Source organism: Chiroxiphia lanceolata, chromosome 9 (genome assembly GCF_009829145.1).
Source record: "Chiroxiphia lanceolata isolate bChiLan1 chromosome 9, bChiLan1.pri, whole genome shotgun sequence".
Taxonomy (NCBI): domain Eukaryota; kingdom Metazoa; phylum Chordata; class Aves; order Passeriformes; family Pipridae; genus Chiroxiphia; species Chiroxiphia lanceolata.
Genome location: NC_045645.1, coordinates 11,881,983 through 11,897,825, shown reverse-complemented (window position 1 = coordinate 11,897,825; position 15,843 = coordinate 11,881,983). Strand labels below are relative to the sequence as shown.

General features: G+C 38.5%; 1 protein-coding gene across 6 annotated transcripts in view; it reads right to left on the bottom strand.

Annotated features, from left to right (window-relative positions):
- PATJ (PATJ crumbs cell polarity complex component) overlaps nt 1–15,843 on the bottom strand; it is a 145,744-nt gene that overhangs the window by 72,671 nt on the left and 57,230 nt on the right. For all 6 annotated transcript variants that reach the window (XM_032696498.1, XM_032696499.1, XM_032696495.1 and 3 more), the window contains exons 23-27: nt 14,845–14,916; nt 13,847–14,024; nt 12,898–13,008; nt 11,982–12,059; nt 8,857–8,974 (exon numbers count right to left, since the gene is read on the bottom strand). In XM_032696498.1, the coding sequence (XP_032552389.1) occupies nt 8,857–8,974; nt 11,982–12,059; nt 12,898–13,008; nt 13,847–14,024; nt 14,845–14,916 (557 nt within the window). The remainder of the gene's footprint in view (nt 1–8,856; nt 8,975–11,981; nt 12,060–12,897; nt 13,009–13,846; nt 14,025–14,844; nt 14,917–15,843) is intronic.

Here is a 15,843-nt window from a genome sequence, read left to right as displayed (position 1 = left end):
TTAGAGCAATTTACATAATTCACCTGCAGCTCTGTCCCCTGGTAGTAGTATACTCATCACCTGAGCAGAACTCCCAAATTTGGCTTGCTCAGCTGCTGCTGTTGGATGGCAGTGGCTCCTGGCTCAGTGCTGGCCTGTCTGCAGGCCCTCCCCCACACTTAAGCCTTGTCCTTCCCGCAGACCACGACCCTAAACAGTCCTCTCAACTGCCCTGTTCCCCTGTTGTATGTTCTAATTCACGAACCCCATTAATCCATTTTGTTCCTCTTCTCCCTTATGTTCTCAAAACAACTTCAGAATATGATGCCAACATCAACTCTGCTCCTGGATCTGGAATACCAGAATGATTTGGATTGAACAGGACTTTAAAGCTCATCTCATTCCAAACCCCTTCCACTAAACCAGGTCACTCCAAGCTCTGTCCAACCTGGCCTTGAACACTTCTAGGGATGAGGAGTCCATGACCTCTCTGGGCAACCTCAGTACTGTAACATTTCCTCTAATAACTTTTTGGAGAAGCAGAGACAGGGAAGCACAAGCCACAGTCTCCAAGCACTGATGAAGTAAACAGACATGTATGTCATTATACTGATTATAAAAGGCTCATTATTACTTCTGTGGTAGCAGAAAGAACCACCTGCCCTTCAGCCACTTGTCACATCTCTACTTATGTCAACGTGGCAAAAGTACGCTGAATTTGCTGATAAAATAGAGATGTTCATCTGATGCAGACAGCTGTTTTTTACACATAAATATATATACATAGCTGCATATAAATTTCCTTCCTAATGTCATTAGCTTTCAAGTAGTTTTCAATACACACGTGGCGACTACAAGGCATAAAGCAAATTTTTACTAGCCTGTCACAGTGTATTGCAGGCAGCACCTACAGATAAATACTGTGAATTGCTCTTTAAAAGCCACCTATCATGATAAAGAGCAATTACACACCTGCTAAAATTGATGACCGGCCCCTAAGCCACTACAGTGAATAAGAGAGAATCAAGTCTTCAGACTGAGCAGCAAAAGATAACTTTAACTTCCTCAAACAGTTCAAGAAGTGATTCTGGACAGCTGCCTCAACTGCTGCAACACTGTGGAAAACTAGGTAATATCTGTAAAGAATAAAATTATTGTCATTTAACATTTTTATATTTCCCTTCTGTACAGCCTTACTTCCACCACATATTGGGATCAGCTTCTGCTTAAACCAAGCAGACCACTTTGGAACAGAGCTATTATGCAAATAATCTGCTCTGTATGCTAACTAGAAGCAATGCTGTGCTAGTCTGGGCAAGACATGAGGCACTGTAGAGTTTTCAATTCTTTTTCTCTGTGCAGTGGAGCAACATCATTTATGATGGTAATGATGAAAGACATCTTCCTATCTGAAAATCAGATTATTAGTCAGGAATATAAACACATAATCACCTTTTACGAGATGGTGTTTCATTTATTTATTTCAATATTTACATCCTTTTAACATATTTTTAGCTGCAAGTCATTGCAGTGATATTAAGTGTACTTCAGTATAAAGATCTACTTGTATTATCCTCTCTTAGCAAGTTTGTACGTGTGTATACAGATTTATACCACAAGCATTATATTCTCTATGCAAGTTACATGAAATTACTTATCTGCAACACCTGAGTAAGATCAAAGATCCTAAACAACATCAGCCACCTGCACTGTGCCTCAGACAATAATAATGTAATAACCTTATAACATCAAATCAGTGTATCTCATGCCGAGCATTTCTGTGCTATTCTCTGGATACCTGGCTTGTGCTGGAAGAAAAGATCATACCTAAGAACAAATGCAATCTAAGGCAATATTTAAAGATTAGATTATCTTTCATTGCAAATAGCTCATTTGTTTACTATCACATTGCTTTATTCTTGTTTTGCCTCCTTCTACCATGAAAATGCTGAATATTCAGTTTAGATTCCCAGCAGCTTTTTATTTTAGTCTAAAAACATTTACCTAACACATTCTTAACAAGCAAAGTGAAGAAAATTCAGCCATCTGTCTCTGCATTACAATAACAGTTATGGAAGGGTAGATTATTCTATATAGCAGGAAATTTAATGCTGGGAATTCTTATACTTTAAGCACTGCGTGCTCACATCAGTTTTGTATATAAGAATGTTCAGCACTAACATACACAGAAACAATGATTTAAAAGCAAACACAAGAAAAAATATTTTAAAGACATTAAATGCATTCAATATTCGAGTCATGCTATATGTCCACACTTCAAACTGAGGGGGAAAAAAAAAAAGATCTCTACTGTTATTTTCTTTCTCCAGTACTTCACTAGTTCTAAATTATCACTAAAAATACTTAAAAATGACTTGTTGGGAACAAACACAATATAGAGATAGATGCGAATCCTTACCTGGGAAACCCCCTTGTACCATTGCTGTACCAGCATGTGCTTCAGGATATCTGCATTCCTGACAAACATTCAATGCTGTAAGCAGCTCAAATCCTCATCACACACAGACTCAGGGCTTGTCTTTCTTCTGACGACCTTGGGCCTATTTTCCTGAGATTTTTCTCTCCTTAAGGGCAAACCGTCTGTCTGTTTCTATTATGAGATGCCATCAATTATATTAATTTCAGGCTGCCCACGAGCTCACAGTTACATCTGCCAGCGGATGGGAGCTGCCTATGGAAGTATGCAGGGAGCAGCAGATCCCTGGTTTCCCACATCTGACCCACGGATGCTCTCAGCTGCTGTTTGTGCTCTGGCTCACTCTGCCAGCATCCGAATGACATCTCCATCCCCAAACACGAGTCACCTCCAACGTGTGTTTATATCCCTGGGAACTGCAGGTACCTTCCTGCTTAACGACCCACTGCATAGCAAAGGAGCAGTTAATAATGTTATTTATCTAAGCATCATTTTCATGCAAGCTGCAGGGGTTAAAAATTAATTTCTCTTAGTCAAATGGCTTCATTAAATCCGTTACTTCCCAGTGCTGCAAATTGTGCAGTTTCCCCACACTGATATGCGTTCGTGGCATAGGGTTTGCTTGTTTTGTTTTTATTTAATGTCAGCAAACAAAACCAATCTGTCATTATAAGCATAAAAAGGCTCAAACTTCATCATAACTTGTATTTTGCTGAAAAACTAAACAAGCAGTATTAGTTTCACTGCAATGAATGCTGAACTGAAACACTGAAAAGACTCAAAATCCTTCATTTAGTAATTAAAAAAAGCAAAGACAAAATCTCTCTCTAAATTTATAAACATACTTAGTTATTTTGGGAAGCCCTTACTAATTCTCTCTTCCAAATGTTACATTTAAAACAACTCAAAATACTCAGTTATTTTGTTAATACCATTAATTTGTTCATTTTTAAAGTTCATTGTCCTTTCTTTAGAATATGTCTCACAGCACATACACAGCCATCTGTTCAATGCATTATGTCAAGCACACAGTAAAAAACCACAAGAAGTCCCAGCTGCAATTTTAGTATTACTTCATCAAAAATGTAATTTCCTCTTGCAATACTTCATCAGATGATAACTGTGCATGTGATTCACAAATAGAGTAAAGAAAGCAGCACAATAACAAAACCTCAAACTAACCCACAACCTCAAACTACAATGACACCAACTCCCTCATCCATCCTTATGTGGCACAGCAGCTTGTGGGTCTGCCCAGCATGTTCTGGATATGATTTTAGGGCTGGTTACAAAACCTATGTATTTGAGCTAATTATGGGTCAGAACAAGAATAGGAAAAGAAGATTAGCAGTACAGAGTCACATTAAATAGAGATTAACACAGAGCTGAAAAATGAAAGTGTCTGCTCTATTTGTCTAATCCTGGCTCTTGCATGGTCTTTGGAAATCCACCCTATTAGATACACTTGTTACTATATTTAAGAAAATTAAATACTACAATTACTACTTTTTCAATATTTTATTTTCATAAAGCTTGAAGCCTTTTCTTCCAAGCTACATCTTCCTCTTTGAACATCATCTCTATTTGCTGTTGATTGCAGTGACATCTATTGGAGAGGCAGTGTTTGGCTACATGAGCACCCTCAACTGAAGATCAACGCTTTCTGGTGATCCCCCTCACTCAAATCAAAGCAAAATTTAGGGTTGCTCTTCCTTTGTTTTAGAACAGCTGTGCATAAAACAGACTCGAAACAGCCAGATACCCAAGAATTGTATTATGAGTGGGTTTGCTTTTATTCAGTAATTTGTTAATAATTCTGGTGCTTTCCCAAAGTGCGGATGATTATGTTCACATCCTCACTCACAGCAGTGCACAGATACTTCCTGAGATCCTGTTTCTGCACACCCCACGTAGTTGACCATACCTCCCTCAAGGAGCACCTTCCACTAGACCAGGTTGCTCCAAGCCCCATCCAACCTGGCCTTGAACACTTCCAGGGATGGGGCAGTCACAGCTTCTCCGGGCAACCTGTGCCAGGGCCTCCCCACCCTCACAGTAACAAATGAAGAGTCAAATACTAGAGAAGCTTTAAAATCTCTTGCTTTGACAGAGAAACGACCAACCTCAAAAAGTATTTTAGGAGGATAAATCATTATGCTTTCTTAGAGCTTCATTGATTTCTACATTACCTAGAGACAAAATAAAAGGAAGGGGGCATTATTATCCCTTTATTAGATACAGTTTAATACCCTTGCAGCCAGGAAGTCTGAGCACAGCAGTACCTTAGTCCATTATCTAAGCTACCTTCCACAAATTTTTTATTATCATCTATTTTTATGATTTTAAACTTATTTGAAACCAACCAGATCAATATCAGTCAACTAACTGACAAAAGATTTTACTAAAAATGTAACAGCAATTGAAACTAAGGATTTCAAGTTCTTTCAACAGTTGCCTTTTTAGTTTTCTGAGAACGGCTTTTAAGGCCTTTCCTATCTAATTTATGATTGCTTCAACTCAGTTACAAAAGTATATCTAAACTGTACGGTTATGAATTCCCCCAAGGAAAACCTTATGAAACATTCCATTACAAACTACTCTGCCCATCCATTTCCTCTGCTTCTTTTTACTACCAACCCCTCATTATAGCAATAGGCCACAACGGGGTGCACATTAGTCCATTAGCAGATTCTTAGTGCACACCTCCAGCCATCCCCCACTCCAGGAAAACACATCAATGCCTATTGATGCAGTTACAGCACAGCTGCTCCAAGTACAAATAGCTCCTTTGTATGTTCTCCCCTTCTTTTACTTGTTTTGACTAAAAAAAAAAATCCTATTCAAAACCTTACGGTTTTAAGGTTTGGGAAGTCTAAAAAACCCTCCTTCTCCAAAATAACCTCTGCCATGGACAAGTGTGGGAAGGAATAACTCCAAACCTATGTTGTAACTGTAATCTTTTTAGGTTTGGAAGATGACGGATTTTGAAGGCTCCTTTTGCAGCAGGATGCACACAGTGCAGTTGTACAAAAACTGTTTTGAAGCATAAGCTGAAAGCCCTAAAACAGCAAAGTCAAAGCAAAGAGAAAACAAAACCCATGTCACACAATGTTAGAGCTGGATAATGATAAAGATTAAACAGCATCATTAGAAGAAATAAAACAAGAGGAAATACTATTTTCAACTTGCCTTCAAAGTCTAGGAAAAACTATCTAAGAACTTAGGATATAATACTGGAAGTACTGGTGGTATGAAACAGAAATATAAAAGAGAAGCAGATCTGAAACTTAAGGGTCTTGGGTGTAAGAAGTCACATTTGAAAAAAAAACCCAACAAAACAGCTGGAACTTTAAACTTCTCAAACCACAGAAACATGGAGGATATGTATGGAGTTTCTCTAGACCAAGAGGTACCTCACAGTTCTATTCCCAACAAGGATTCACCCTTTTTGGATCAGAAACAACCCTTGAAAAGAAAACGGAAAACATCTACAAGAAATTACTGTTTGTTCCAATAAGTCAGCAATGAAAGCTACAGTTTCAGTAGTGGAAAAGCAGGAATAAAAGGGAGCATTGCCAAAAGGCAAGTGGATTTAGCTCCCACAGGGGAGATTAAATCAATATCAAAAAGGTTTTTCAGCCACTTTAAGGAGAAAACAGACAAAACACAGAGACTGTGAGGCAGTATGGACGGGACAGAAAAGAAAGAAAAAATTTCTAAGCATGGCAGGAAGACTAACAATGTTCTGCTTTCATTTTCAGTCTGGGGAATGACGAAGGATGTGGAGACACAAGATGAGAAGACGGGTTCAAAGAAGTGACAAACAAGGAGAAAAAATGTCAAGTGGAGCAAGTAAACTATTTCTGGAGTATGAAAGAAATTGATGAGCAGGTTCGTGACACTGCAGCTGTATTAATAAGAATGTTAAAAAAGAAAATAAAATCCATCAGGAGCACAACCAGAAGATGGATTTAACAGCTGTCCCACCTCAAAATGCCCTCCAAGGCCTTCCATGTTATGAAAGAGATGAAGAACTACAGGAAGCAAATGAAAGAAGGAGAGGTTATGATGTGAATTTACCTAGGCTGACACCACACCTTCCTTTTTAAGATACCTTATTTTCTGAATAAAGAAGACAATAAATCTACCTCACCTGTTCACTTATTATTAAAGTTACAAAACCAGTAGAATTAGTAGGATAAGTGGGTAAGGAACAGATCCATATGAACATGCAAATGGACAAGTGCTGGCCTGGGTTGAGATTTCTGGAAAAGGTGCTCAAGAATCAGGACAGAAGTTATGAACATCAAGCAGTTCACATAAACAATATTGTACTGGAATTCACAGAGAAAACTTTGTTTTTCAAGTGATCACAGAATAGGGACTCTGTAAAAGCCCATTCCACAGCTGCTGAGATGCTTAATGTCATTAAGTACAGTTGGATCATTTCTAACTTACTTTTTACTTCAAGGGTTGAGGCACAAACTTAGTTTAAGCTTCCTTAGCCTGTTTTTTTATTTGAAAGAAAAAGAATGAGGTGGGGGAAGAATAAAATGGAAAATGCATGTCTTGGTTTTCCAAGATTCATGGAAAAGATGGTTATTGCAAAACATTTTCAGTCAGTAAAAAAGGGAGAGAAAAAGAGATTCCTCTGAACAGATGTGTGCTGCTGCCAAGTCTGGTAGGATTGATGAATTTAATATCAGAAGTAGCTTTACCTTTTGCGCTTTCAGACTCAGCCGGCAATATCGTTAGGGATGGCAGAACAGCTATAAAATGACGAAGCCCATGAATAAGGAATTATTTCTGAGCAAAGTCTTAACTGAGGTCTAGCAAGCTCTTGGATTGAGGCATATCCTAATTAGATAATTTAGGTGTCAGCCTACTTATCACATATATCCTTTAACTGGGAATTATAACTTTAATAATGAGCTGAAATGAGTTTGTTACTATTGGAGTTTTATTGAGTCTGTTTGAAAGCTCAAGATAAATTCAATCCAACATCCCCAGAGTCTGCAGTCAAATATTCCTCCCTCACTACAACTCCCCACAGAAACACTGGAAAACCTTTCTGAGGTAACTATGTGGAATACTTCAAACCAGTGGGATGACAAACTCAGTAAGGGGGAATTCTGGAAGTACCTCAGTTCAAGAGCTCACAATTTTCCTTCAAAGCAACAGAGGCAGACCTGAACACACTTCTCCTCTGCCCCCATTACTGTTTCCATGAGAACAACCTTCCAGAATCCTTCTTGTCTCCACCAAAGCAGGCCTAAAAGTGACAAACCAACCAAACTCATTAATTATCTCAGCTTCAATGGCACACCACTGCCAAAGAAATCAGCAAGAGCAGCTGGAAGAGCTTTCCCACCAGCAGGCTCCAAGTTCAGGGCTTCCACTCTGAATGGGAGCCACGGTTAGTTCAAGATCAAAAGCTACAAAGGCATCTCTCTGCTTTGGCTGATCCATAACCAGGGTAAACAAAAACCTCTCCAAGACAAAAGATGATGAGAAAAAACCACTGTAGCAAAAAAATACAAACTAAACCCCAACAAAAGCCCACAGAGAATCATAGAGTGTTAGGGGGTTGGAAGGGACCTTAAAGATCATATAGTCCCAAGCTGTTCAAGGTCTTATCCCACCTTTATGCTGATTCGATACAAAAGAGCATAAAGATAAAAAATAGAAGGTAACTTATTTTAGAAAGTAATTTAGGACTCCTAACTGCAATTCGAGTATTTCTAAATATTCTAGTGGAAAATAGGCTATGGATAATAACATTTCATTAAACCAAAGTTGTAATTCTCAAAGCAGTATGCTGGAATCTAAGTCATGCTGCCAGAAGCTCTCAAGTTCCACTGCATCCTACTCTTTAGGTCCCTACTCTTTCACAGAGTGCATGTTGTTGTAATTCACTGCAAAACCTGAAACGGGACAATTGCAGAACCTTTCCCATAAAAGGTGTTAAAAAAAAAAAAAAAGGGGTCCTTTTTTCAGTAAAGTACGAAACAATAAATCAGTAGATTTTTTTTTTAAGGAAATTATCTTGCTTGAACAGCATTGTCTGGAATCACCTGCAAGATTTCTGGACAAGAACTATGCACCAGTGGTTCTCAACCTATGACTGCTCAACTAACACTGCAATTACAACAGTAAAAAATAACATCTGCCTTGCCCAAGCAAGTCCTCTAGACATGGCTTAGCCATTTTTAGACTGAAAATAAACAGAGCCCTTTCTCTATCTTTTCGGAAGAGCTGAGCTACAGGAGCCTGGCTGGGAAGAAAAGATGATCTAAGTCACAAATCAGGTGGAGGATTGGATGCCACAGCCACACTGAGCACTACTGCCCATAATACAACAATAAATGGTAGACAGGTTTTATCACAGTCTGACTGAGTTCCAGAAATGTAATCCGATGTAATGATTGTGCACTACTCACTCTCTGCACAAGCATCCTCATCCTCCTCTTCATCCACGACAGCTTCCTCTGAGTGCAGCCTTTCAAGGGCTCTATAAGGAGGTGGCAGTTTCATGGGAGGTGGAGCCCCATATTTTCTCTGATGGATTCAAAGACAAACAGTTACATGTTTTGTAACCTCCCTACAGACGAAAAAAATCCTACTGTCTATTGTCACTGTACATGCACAGACACAGCACTTAATTACAATGCTAAATTCTGCAGCAAAGGCTTTTTGTGCAAGAAAGCAGAATAAGAAGTGACATTGAACATTAAAAAAAAGAAAATAAAACACAATTGTGCATGCACATTTACTTGTTGACAAAATACTTCTGTATTGTCATAAACATGAAAGTGTGGACATTATTCAAGGGTTAAAAATAAACATTAAATTACACCTGTTTCTTATTACACACTCAATAACTGTCTGGTGCTGATAAATGCCAAACTTTTACATGTAAAATATGAACTCAAACCTCTTAGTCCATATATGAATATTTAAACATCACAGTTCATCCTTATTTTGGCTTAAATTTAATAAAGATTTTGAATTATATCTCACAATAAAATTCTATTACCTCACATAAATACAGGCAGCTCCTATAATGATGCATGTAGCGGTGCATGGCAGGAATACAGAGCAGGCTCTGATTCTAATGAAGGCACTTTTCGGCTGAGCAACTGGTTTTATAGCTCCCAGGAACTGGGAGCTGATTTCACTAAATGACGCTGAGCTGCATCCCTTGCAACCCTACTAATAGCAGGATGCACTTTAGAAAGGGAACACCGTCGACAAGATGCCATTAGAGCACCCACAATGTCCGTAATTAATTTCTTCTACAGCTGGGAAATATGACACAACACCCAAACAGCAAACCCAGGATAATGTTTTTTCACTGTGTGCAACCAAAGCTGAACCTGCGTATGGAGTTTTAAAATCTTGAGCTTAAATTTGTACAGAATAGCATAACTAGGAAGCTGCACTGCAAGCTACACGGAAAATTTGGTGAGGTAAGATAACTCATCTCATCCATCTCATCCATCTCATCCATTTAAAAAACATAACGGGAAAGTGTTGCAACACTTTTTTCTGCTGAAACAGAAAAGCAATAATAACTGAAATTAATTCAATCCACTTGGAAACACAACAGCTGTTTTTCAAAAGTGTACAATACACTAGCTGTGCCTCCCACTTTTTTCTTGAAGCCAGCACAGGTAGAACTGTGCAAAATCCAGAAGATCCAGGAAGCATGAGAGGGTTCACTTCTACTTTACTGAGCAGATAAAGATGGAAAACCTGCACCCTTCCTTTCAGCTGCCTATGACAAATGAGTCACTTTATTATCACTATAATTTAGTAATAACTTACAGTCTAAATGTTGACTCTCGCTTTTTAAGACCTTAAACATTTATTAAAAAGTCTGTTTGAAATTACTTGAGACACCTAAGCTTATCCATAGTTTCTCTGTAAGGCTCAGAGGGACAAGCTTCTCTCATCTCTCCTGGCCCACTGAAAAGCCAGATGAATAAATTGTATCTGACTACTCTATTACACCACTTTTTTGTAGTAACGCAGAGGCAAAAGCACAGTTTACATAGCCAACAAGCAAAATAACGTTGATATCAGGTTTGTCCACAATTGTTTTAATGGGTTTATATAAAATAAAGTGATAATTTTTAAACAAATACATCAACAGAGGAGGATAAATACCAGCAAATCGGGCAAAACCTTCAGTATTGAAAAAATTCATCATACAGAAAGAGGCAGGTTTTCCAGCTGCATGTGGCTGCTTTCAAACCAAACTCTTTTGTGACACTTTGAAGACTGGACTAGAAATATCACTGATTCCCCATAGGGATGTGGACTAATAATCCACTAATAGCAACTCTTTCCAACTCTGAGATGGCACTTCAGAAGCACAGTACGACTGCTTTGTGAACTAATGTTCAAAGCTAAAAAGGAGCTACATATTTATGCACTGAAGTTCTTTATTCCACCCACCAGTTTATAGCACCAACAGATGAAAAAGGATTGAAAAAGATGAGGCTCCCTCTTTAACCTCGGAACGCTGTAGAACGTGACACACTGGAGTGCTGGAGATTAAAGGCAGCACATTGCAAGAGGATGAGAGCTTTTGAGATTAGAAATATAGATAAAAAAACCAAGAAAACGGGATTGTAACTGCTTCATTGGAAGTATTATCCACTGGCATGAAAGCATAGCTGCAACACCTTTCTTGATTTTTTTGAATAACTGAGCCTTGTAGCTTCTGTACCTGAAAGGAAAAATTCTGGAAGCAAGAGGGTCTTTTCAAGTACCCAGAGTACTGAGTAGGATCAAATGAAAAGTTCATCCTATTTGTAGCTGGCATGTTAAACTGCACCAGGCAAAACTTAGTGTCTGCATTAATTCTGCCTCTGCTCCTCCAGTTCTGACAAACTCTGAAAGTACCTGACCTACACTCCTCAGTCAGGGCAATTCCCACAGGGAATCACCAGGCCATGACAGTGACATGGCTGGGAATGAGAAATTAATTTTTTCCCTCACTGAAGCCATGAAAACAAATTCACTGTTTTATACCAGATTTTTTCTCTTTTAAAACTGCTGTGAAGTTATTTGGAAGTCGCTTCACAATTAGCTGAGCAGCTACAGATCCCTCGGTCATTTCCTTGTTTTACACAGCTATGGGAAATGCAGGAGACTCAGTGGATTTAATTATCCTATAACATGATTTTACGGAATTTCAGCCAGCCTCAGATTAAGGATATTATTTGTGTACACGTTGCTATTTCTCTGTTTCTGCTGAACAAAAGAGAATCAATTTGCTTCCATATAGAGCAAAACAGGTACTTCAGAGAGATGACAGTGAGGAGCTGTGCTAAGTACAGGGTTTCAGCATCCAGCAGACACCCACAGAATATTTGTCAGAAACTTGACTTGTATTTGGCAGAAATATGGTGAAAATTCATAGAATCAAAGATATTTCAACAAATCACTTCAAATTTAATTTCAGACTTCAGAGGAAGCTTATTATAGAGTTAGAATACATGCTATTATACTATTTGATACAGTAAAACTTGAGTATAGCTTTGAATGGAATAAATACCTTATCGCTCTTATTTTCTTTGTCTGCATCCTGATCTTTGCTGACTTTGATTCCCTTAGGCTGGGCGGGAGCAACCACCTGAAAAACAGTGTATATTACACACATTAGAAAGAGCATTACAACTGCAAAAAACCCCTCCAAAATCAGTTCACGACAATGACAAAGTTACCCAGTACTCTCTACATTTTGCCTCATGTAGAAGGGCATTGCAGTGCAGTCTTTAAATTATAATTTTTTACTGAATTTAATGAATTACATTATTTTCCTGAATTTACAAACATTCTATACTTTTTTTCTACTGTTCACTGGTTGATATCTAGCCTCAAAATCTACCAAAATTCCCAATTAACCTCTCAAATTACATCAAAAGCACACACAGATTTGGGGTTTCTGTGTGTACTTCAATGCAGGTAGAATTGTATGCCTTTTCTTACTCAGGTTTTTCAAAATTTCTTGCCTTGACCTCAAAGATGAGGAGATACCTAAAATCTCTTGGAAATTAACTTGCTCTCAAATAACTACTTCAGGTCCCTTTGGTGACACATTTTACGTGGAGCAGCTGGTGTAAATCTGCCTAATTTTAACTACACCTTTGTTCCTCTGCATAACAGAGTATATTTTTAGATTATGAAATACGGGCAAATTAAATACACAGGGCCAGACTCTTATGACACAGGTGGGAGAGCTGAATTAACACCTAGCCAGCTGATTTATATCTACTCAAGGTAAATCAGAGAAATGAGGTTTCAAATCAGGCCAGAGAAGTAATCAATCAATCAACTGGTCTATAACTGAAAGGATCCATGCTTGGACACAAAAATTGATGGAACTTGCTGAAAGGAGTTGAGTCAAGCTTAAAATAAGATGCATATTAAACATTTATTAAGTTTTGGAATAAAAATAGAAATAAACTTACTTTCGGTACGTTAGCCAGACCCTGAACTACAAACACAACAGGATTTCCCGCGTTCTTGATGGCTTCTACTGCTTCCTCGTGGGTGGCATTTTGAAGATCTATCCCAGAAACCTAACAAACAATGTTTATTTTTATTAGGTACAGAGTCACTGCAAGAGACTACACACACTTGCAGAAGATTAGTGTATCTGAGGAAGGTATCAAAAACAGTCGAGAGAAATTATTTGTAAAGTATGTTTCCATAATGGTTTAAGGAAAATTGTATTACTTAGAATTCATACTTAAAAGATGGCCATACGTCTCCCAAAACAATTCTTCCAGACAAAAACATAAGGAATAAGATTGTCAGAGTGTTACATAATGTTAGGTATAATATAACTCTTTCAGATTTTACCTGTCTGTAAACTAAACCTGAGCAGCACTATTGGCTTGGGAACATAGATTCAGAAGCATTAATTTGGAGAAAAATGAGTAAAAAATCAACACAGAGCCAGAGGTGACAGGCAGGAATGACACTTTCCCCCACAGCACCTGCCAGAATCAGATTTGCCCCAAATAACGGTTAATCAGTTAACTACTCTAAATCCACACACACAAAAAACCAGCCCATATTTCAGTATGAAGAGCCCATGTTCTTCTCTGTGTTAAAATTATGTTTATAGGTATGCTATAATTTATTACTCATTTATATTGGAAGAGGGCATTCACATTTTTTTCATTTCCCCCTCAGACACCAGGCCATGTCTTTTCTTAAATATAAAGGAGAATGTTAAAAGGGCTCCACAGTCAGACCTTAGGAAAAAAAAAAGACACCATCAGAGGTTTCTTTTGGTTTTCAAAACACAGTTTTGTCAATACTTCATGGAGTATTTTGTCTCTCTCTCCTCCCAAAGCTGTTTGAGTCAATCTTTATTTCTTAGACTAAAAAGGTAGGTTTATCTCCATTTACCTCAAGTATTTTATCTCCAGTTTTTAAAGCCCTGGTTCTCCCTGCTGGGCTGTCTTCCAAAACTTGTTTGATAAAGATCCCTTTAAGTTCTTCTCCATTCTTCAGGCGCTTTATGACAGTTTGTCCACCAACAATACTGATTCCAAGAGACACGTGAGGGTCTCTGAAGATCTCAACACTGAAAAAAAATATGTGTGGTAGTTTAACATCTTCAAACAGTTTATTTAAACTATAAATGTGAATCTTTAAATAAATGTAAGCTCCTGGTCTTTCACGGAGATTTAATAAAGAGATAAAGTCAGAAGCCTAAGAATGCTCTCTACAGAGTTTTTACCCTGAGCAGATTTCACCCCACAAAAAGTACAAAATTCCGCTGCCAATCCAGGTCCACTGGGCAGAGGCTTTTATTTCAGAGAAAGTCAGATCTTCAAGTAAACACTCATCCTCTTTCAGCTTGAGGAAATTGTCTGGAAATGGGAAGCTCTGCAAGTGGCACACTAGACAACTAATAAAGTGTTTCATATAACTTTCTGAACACTGACTATATTAATCAGCTTAAACAGGAACTTTCTGATCATATTTTACTTAGGACCATAAAAACAATTCACCTAAAAATGTTAACAATACAAGAAGGACATGGCTAAAAGTTAGCCTGGCAATTTGGAATTGTGCCATGGATTTTAGCAGGGAACTCGTGGAAAGGGAGACAGCAGCACTGTGTGCATTGTTCACACCTAATAGTTATTAAATGAGCAAGAACTTGTAGGTCATCCACAACGTAAACCAGCCAAGCTTTCCCAAGTCAGCTGTATAAATAGAAGGCATAATTCTGTTGAACATCTGTTAAAAATTCACTGTATCTAGGAAAGCCCAAGGTACACAAGTACCCTAAAGTTACTGGCAGAGGAGAAGAACAAAAAAACCAAAGAACTAATTGGGCTCACAGAAAAAAAGGCATAAGGTAAATGGGAAGGAATAATGTAATTATATGAACATACGTTCGCGGTGGTCCCCAGTGGCTGAAGTTTGGAGTTTCTTCTCCTTCTCCTTCTTCTCTCTCGGGTAATTCACTGATTTGGGGCAGAGGGAGGGGAATAATAAAAAAAATAAAAGAGGCATCACCCATGCCAGGTCACAATTCCTTACATATTTTTTATCTGGCAGCGAGACAGCAACACCTTCTCACACTGTCCAGTTTAAACCAAATGTAGAAAGTCAACAGACTAGACAGGAATTTTTGTATTTAGGTTTAAATGTACTTCAGGAATGCTCCAGAAATAAACATGATGGGCAGACCAAATTTATAAGCTGCTCCATGATATACAAATCTGCACTGCATTTACTCATTTGAAATGACTATTTAAGCAATTTTAACATTTACTTTCTGATAAATATGCTGTGATGCTTAGAGAGGGACATAAACATGCCAAAACCAGCCTAGCTGACCAGAAAGCATATAATGATGCAACTAGGAGAACAGAACAGATCCTGTGTGTTCCAAACCTACAGAATAATCCCCTCACCTTACTGCTGAGCTGCTTTCCCTCTAAGGGGAGATTACAGATGAATTAAGGAAGTACTAAGAACTGGAATCAACAGGCTACAAAAGCTCCACTACCCACTCACCCAAAACTGCCAGGGAAAGACTGGGACACTTGACAGATATGGCAAATATTTACAACCAGTGCCAGCTCAAGGTTTCTCAGCACCACTGGCAAGACTACAGTTTCCTGCAGAGGCCTGAGAGCCATGGTTGAACTGCTCTTCCCGAAAAGAAGAACAAAGGAAAGGGAAAACCAAGAGGACAGAGCTATAGTAAGGAGCTAAGGGGAGAGCAGTGCTGCTGTAAAGGCTACATCCCTCTCCTCCAGGACACATCCATACTCCCCTCACCGCGGAGTAAGTGAAGGAGGTGGTAGAGTCATTCATACCTTTCTGCCCAGTACTCAGGGGAGGAAACATGGGAAGTTTTAAGGCAAACTTCAGCTCCTTGGGCA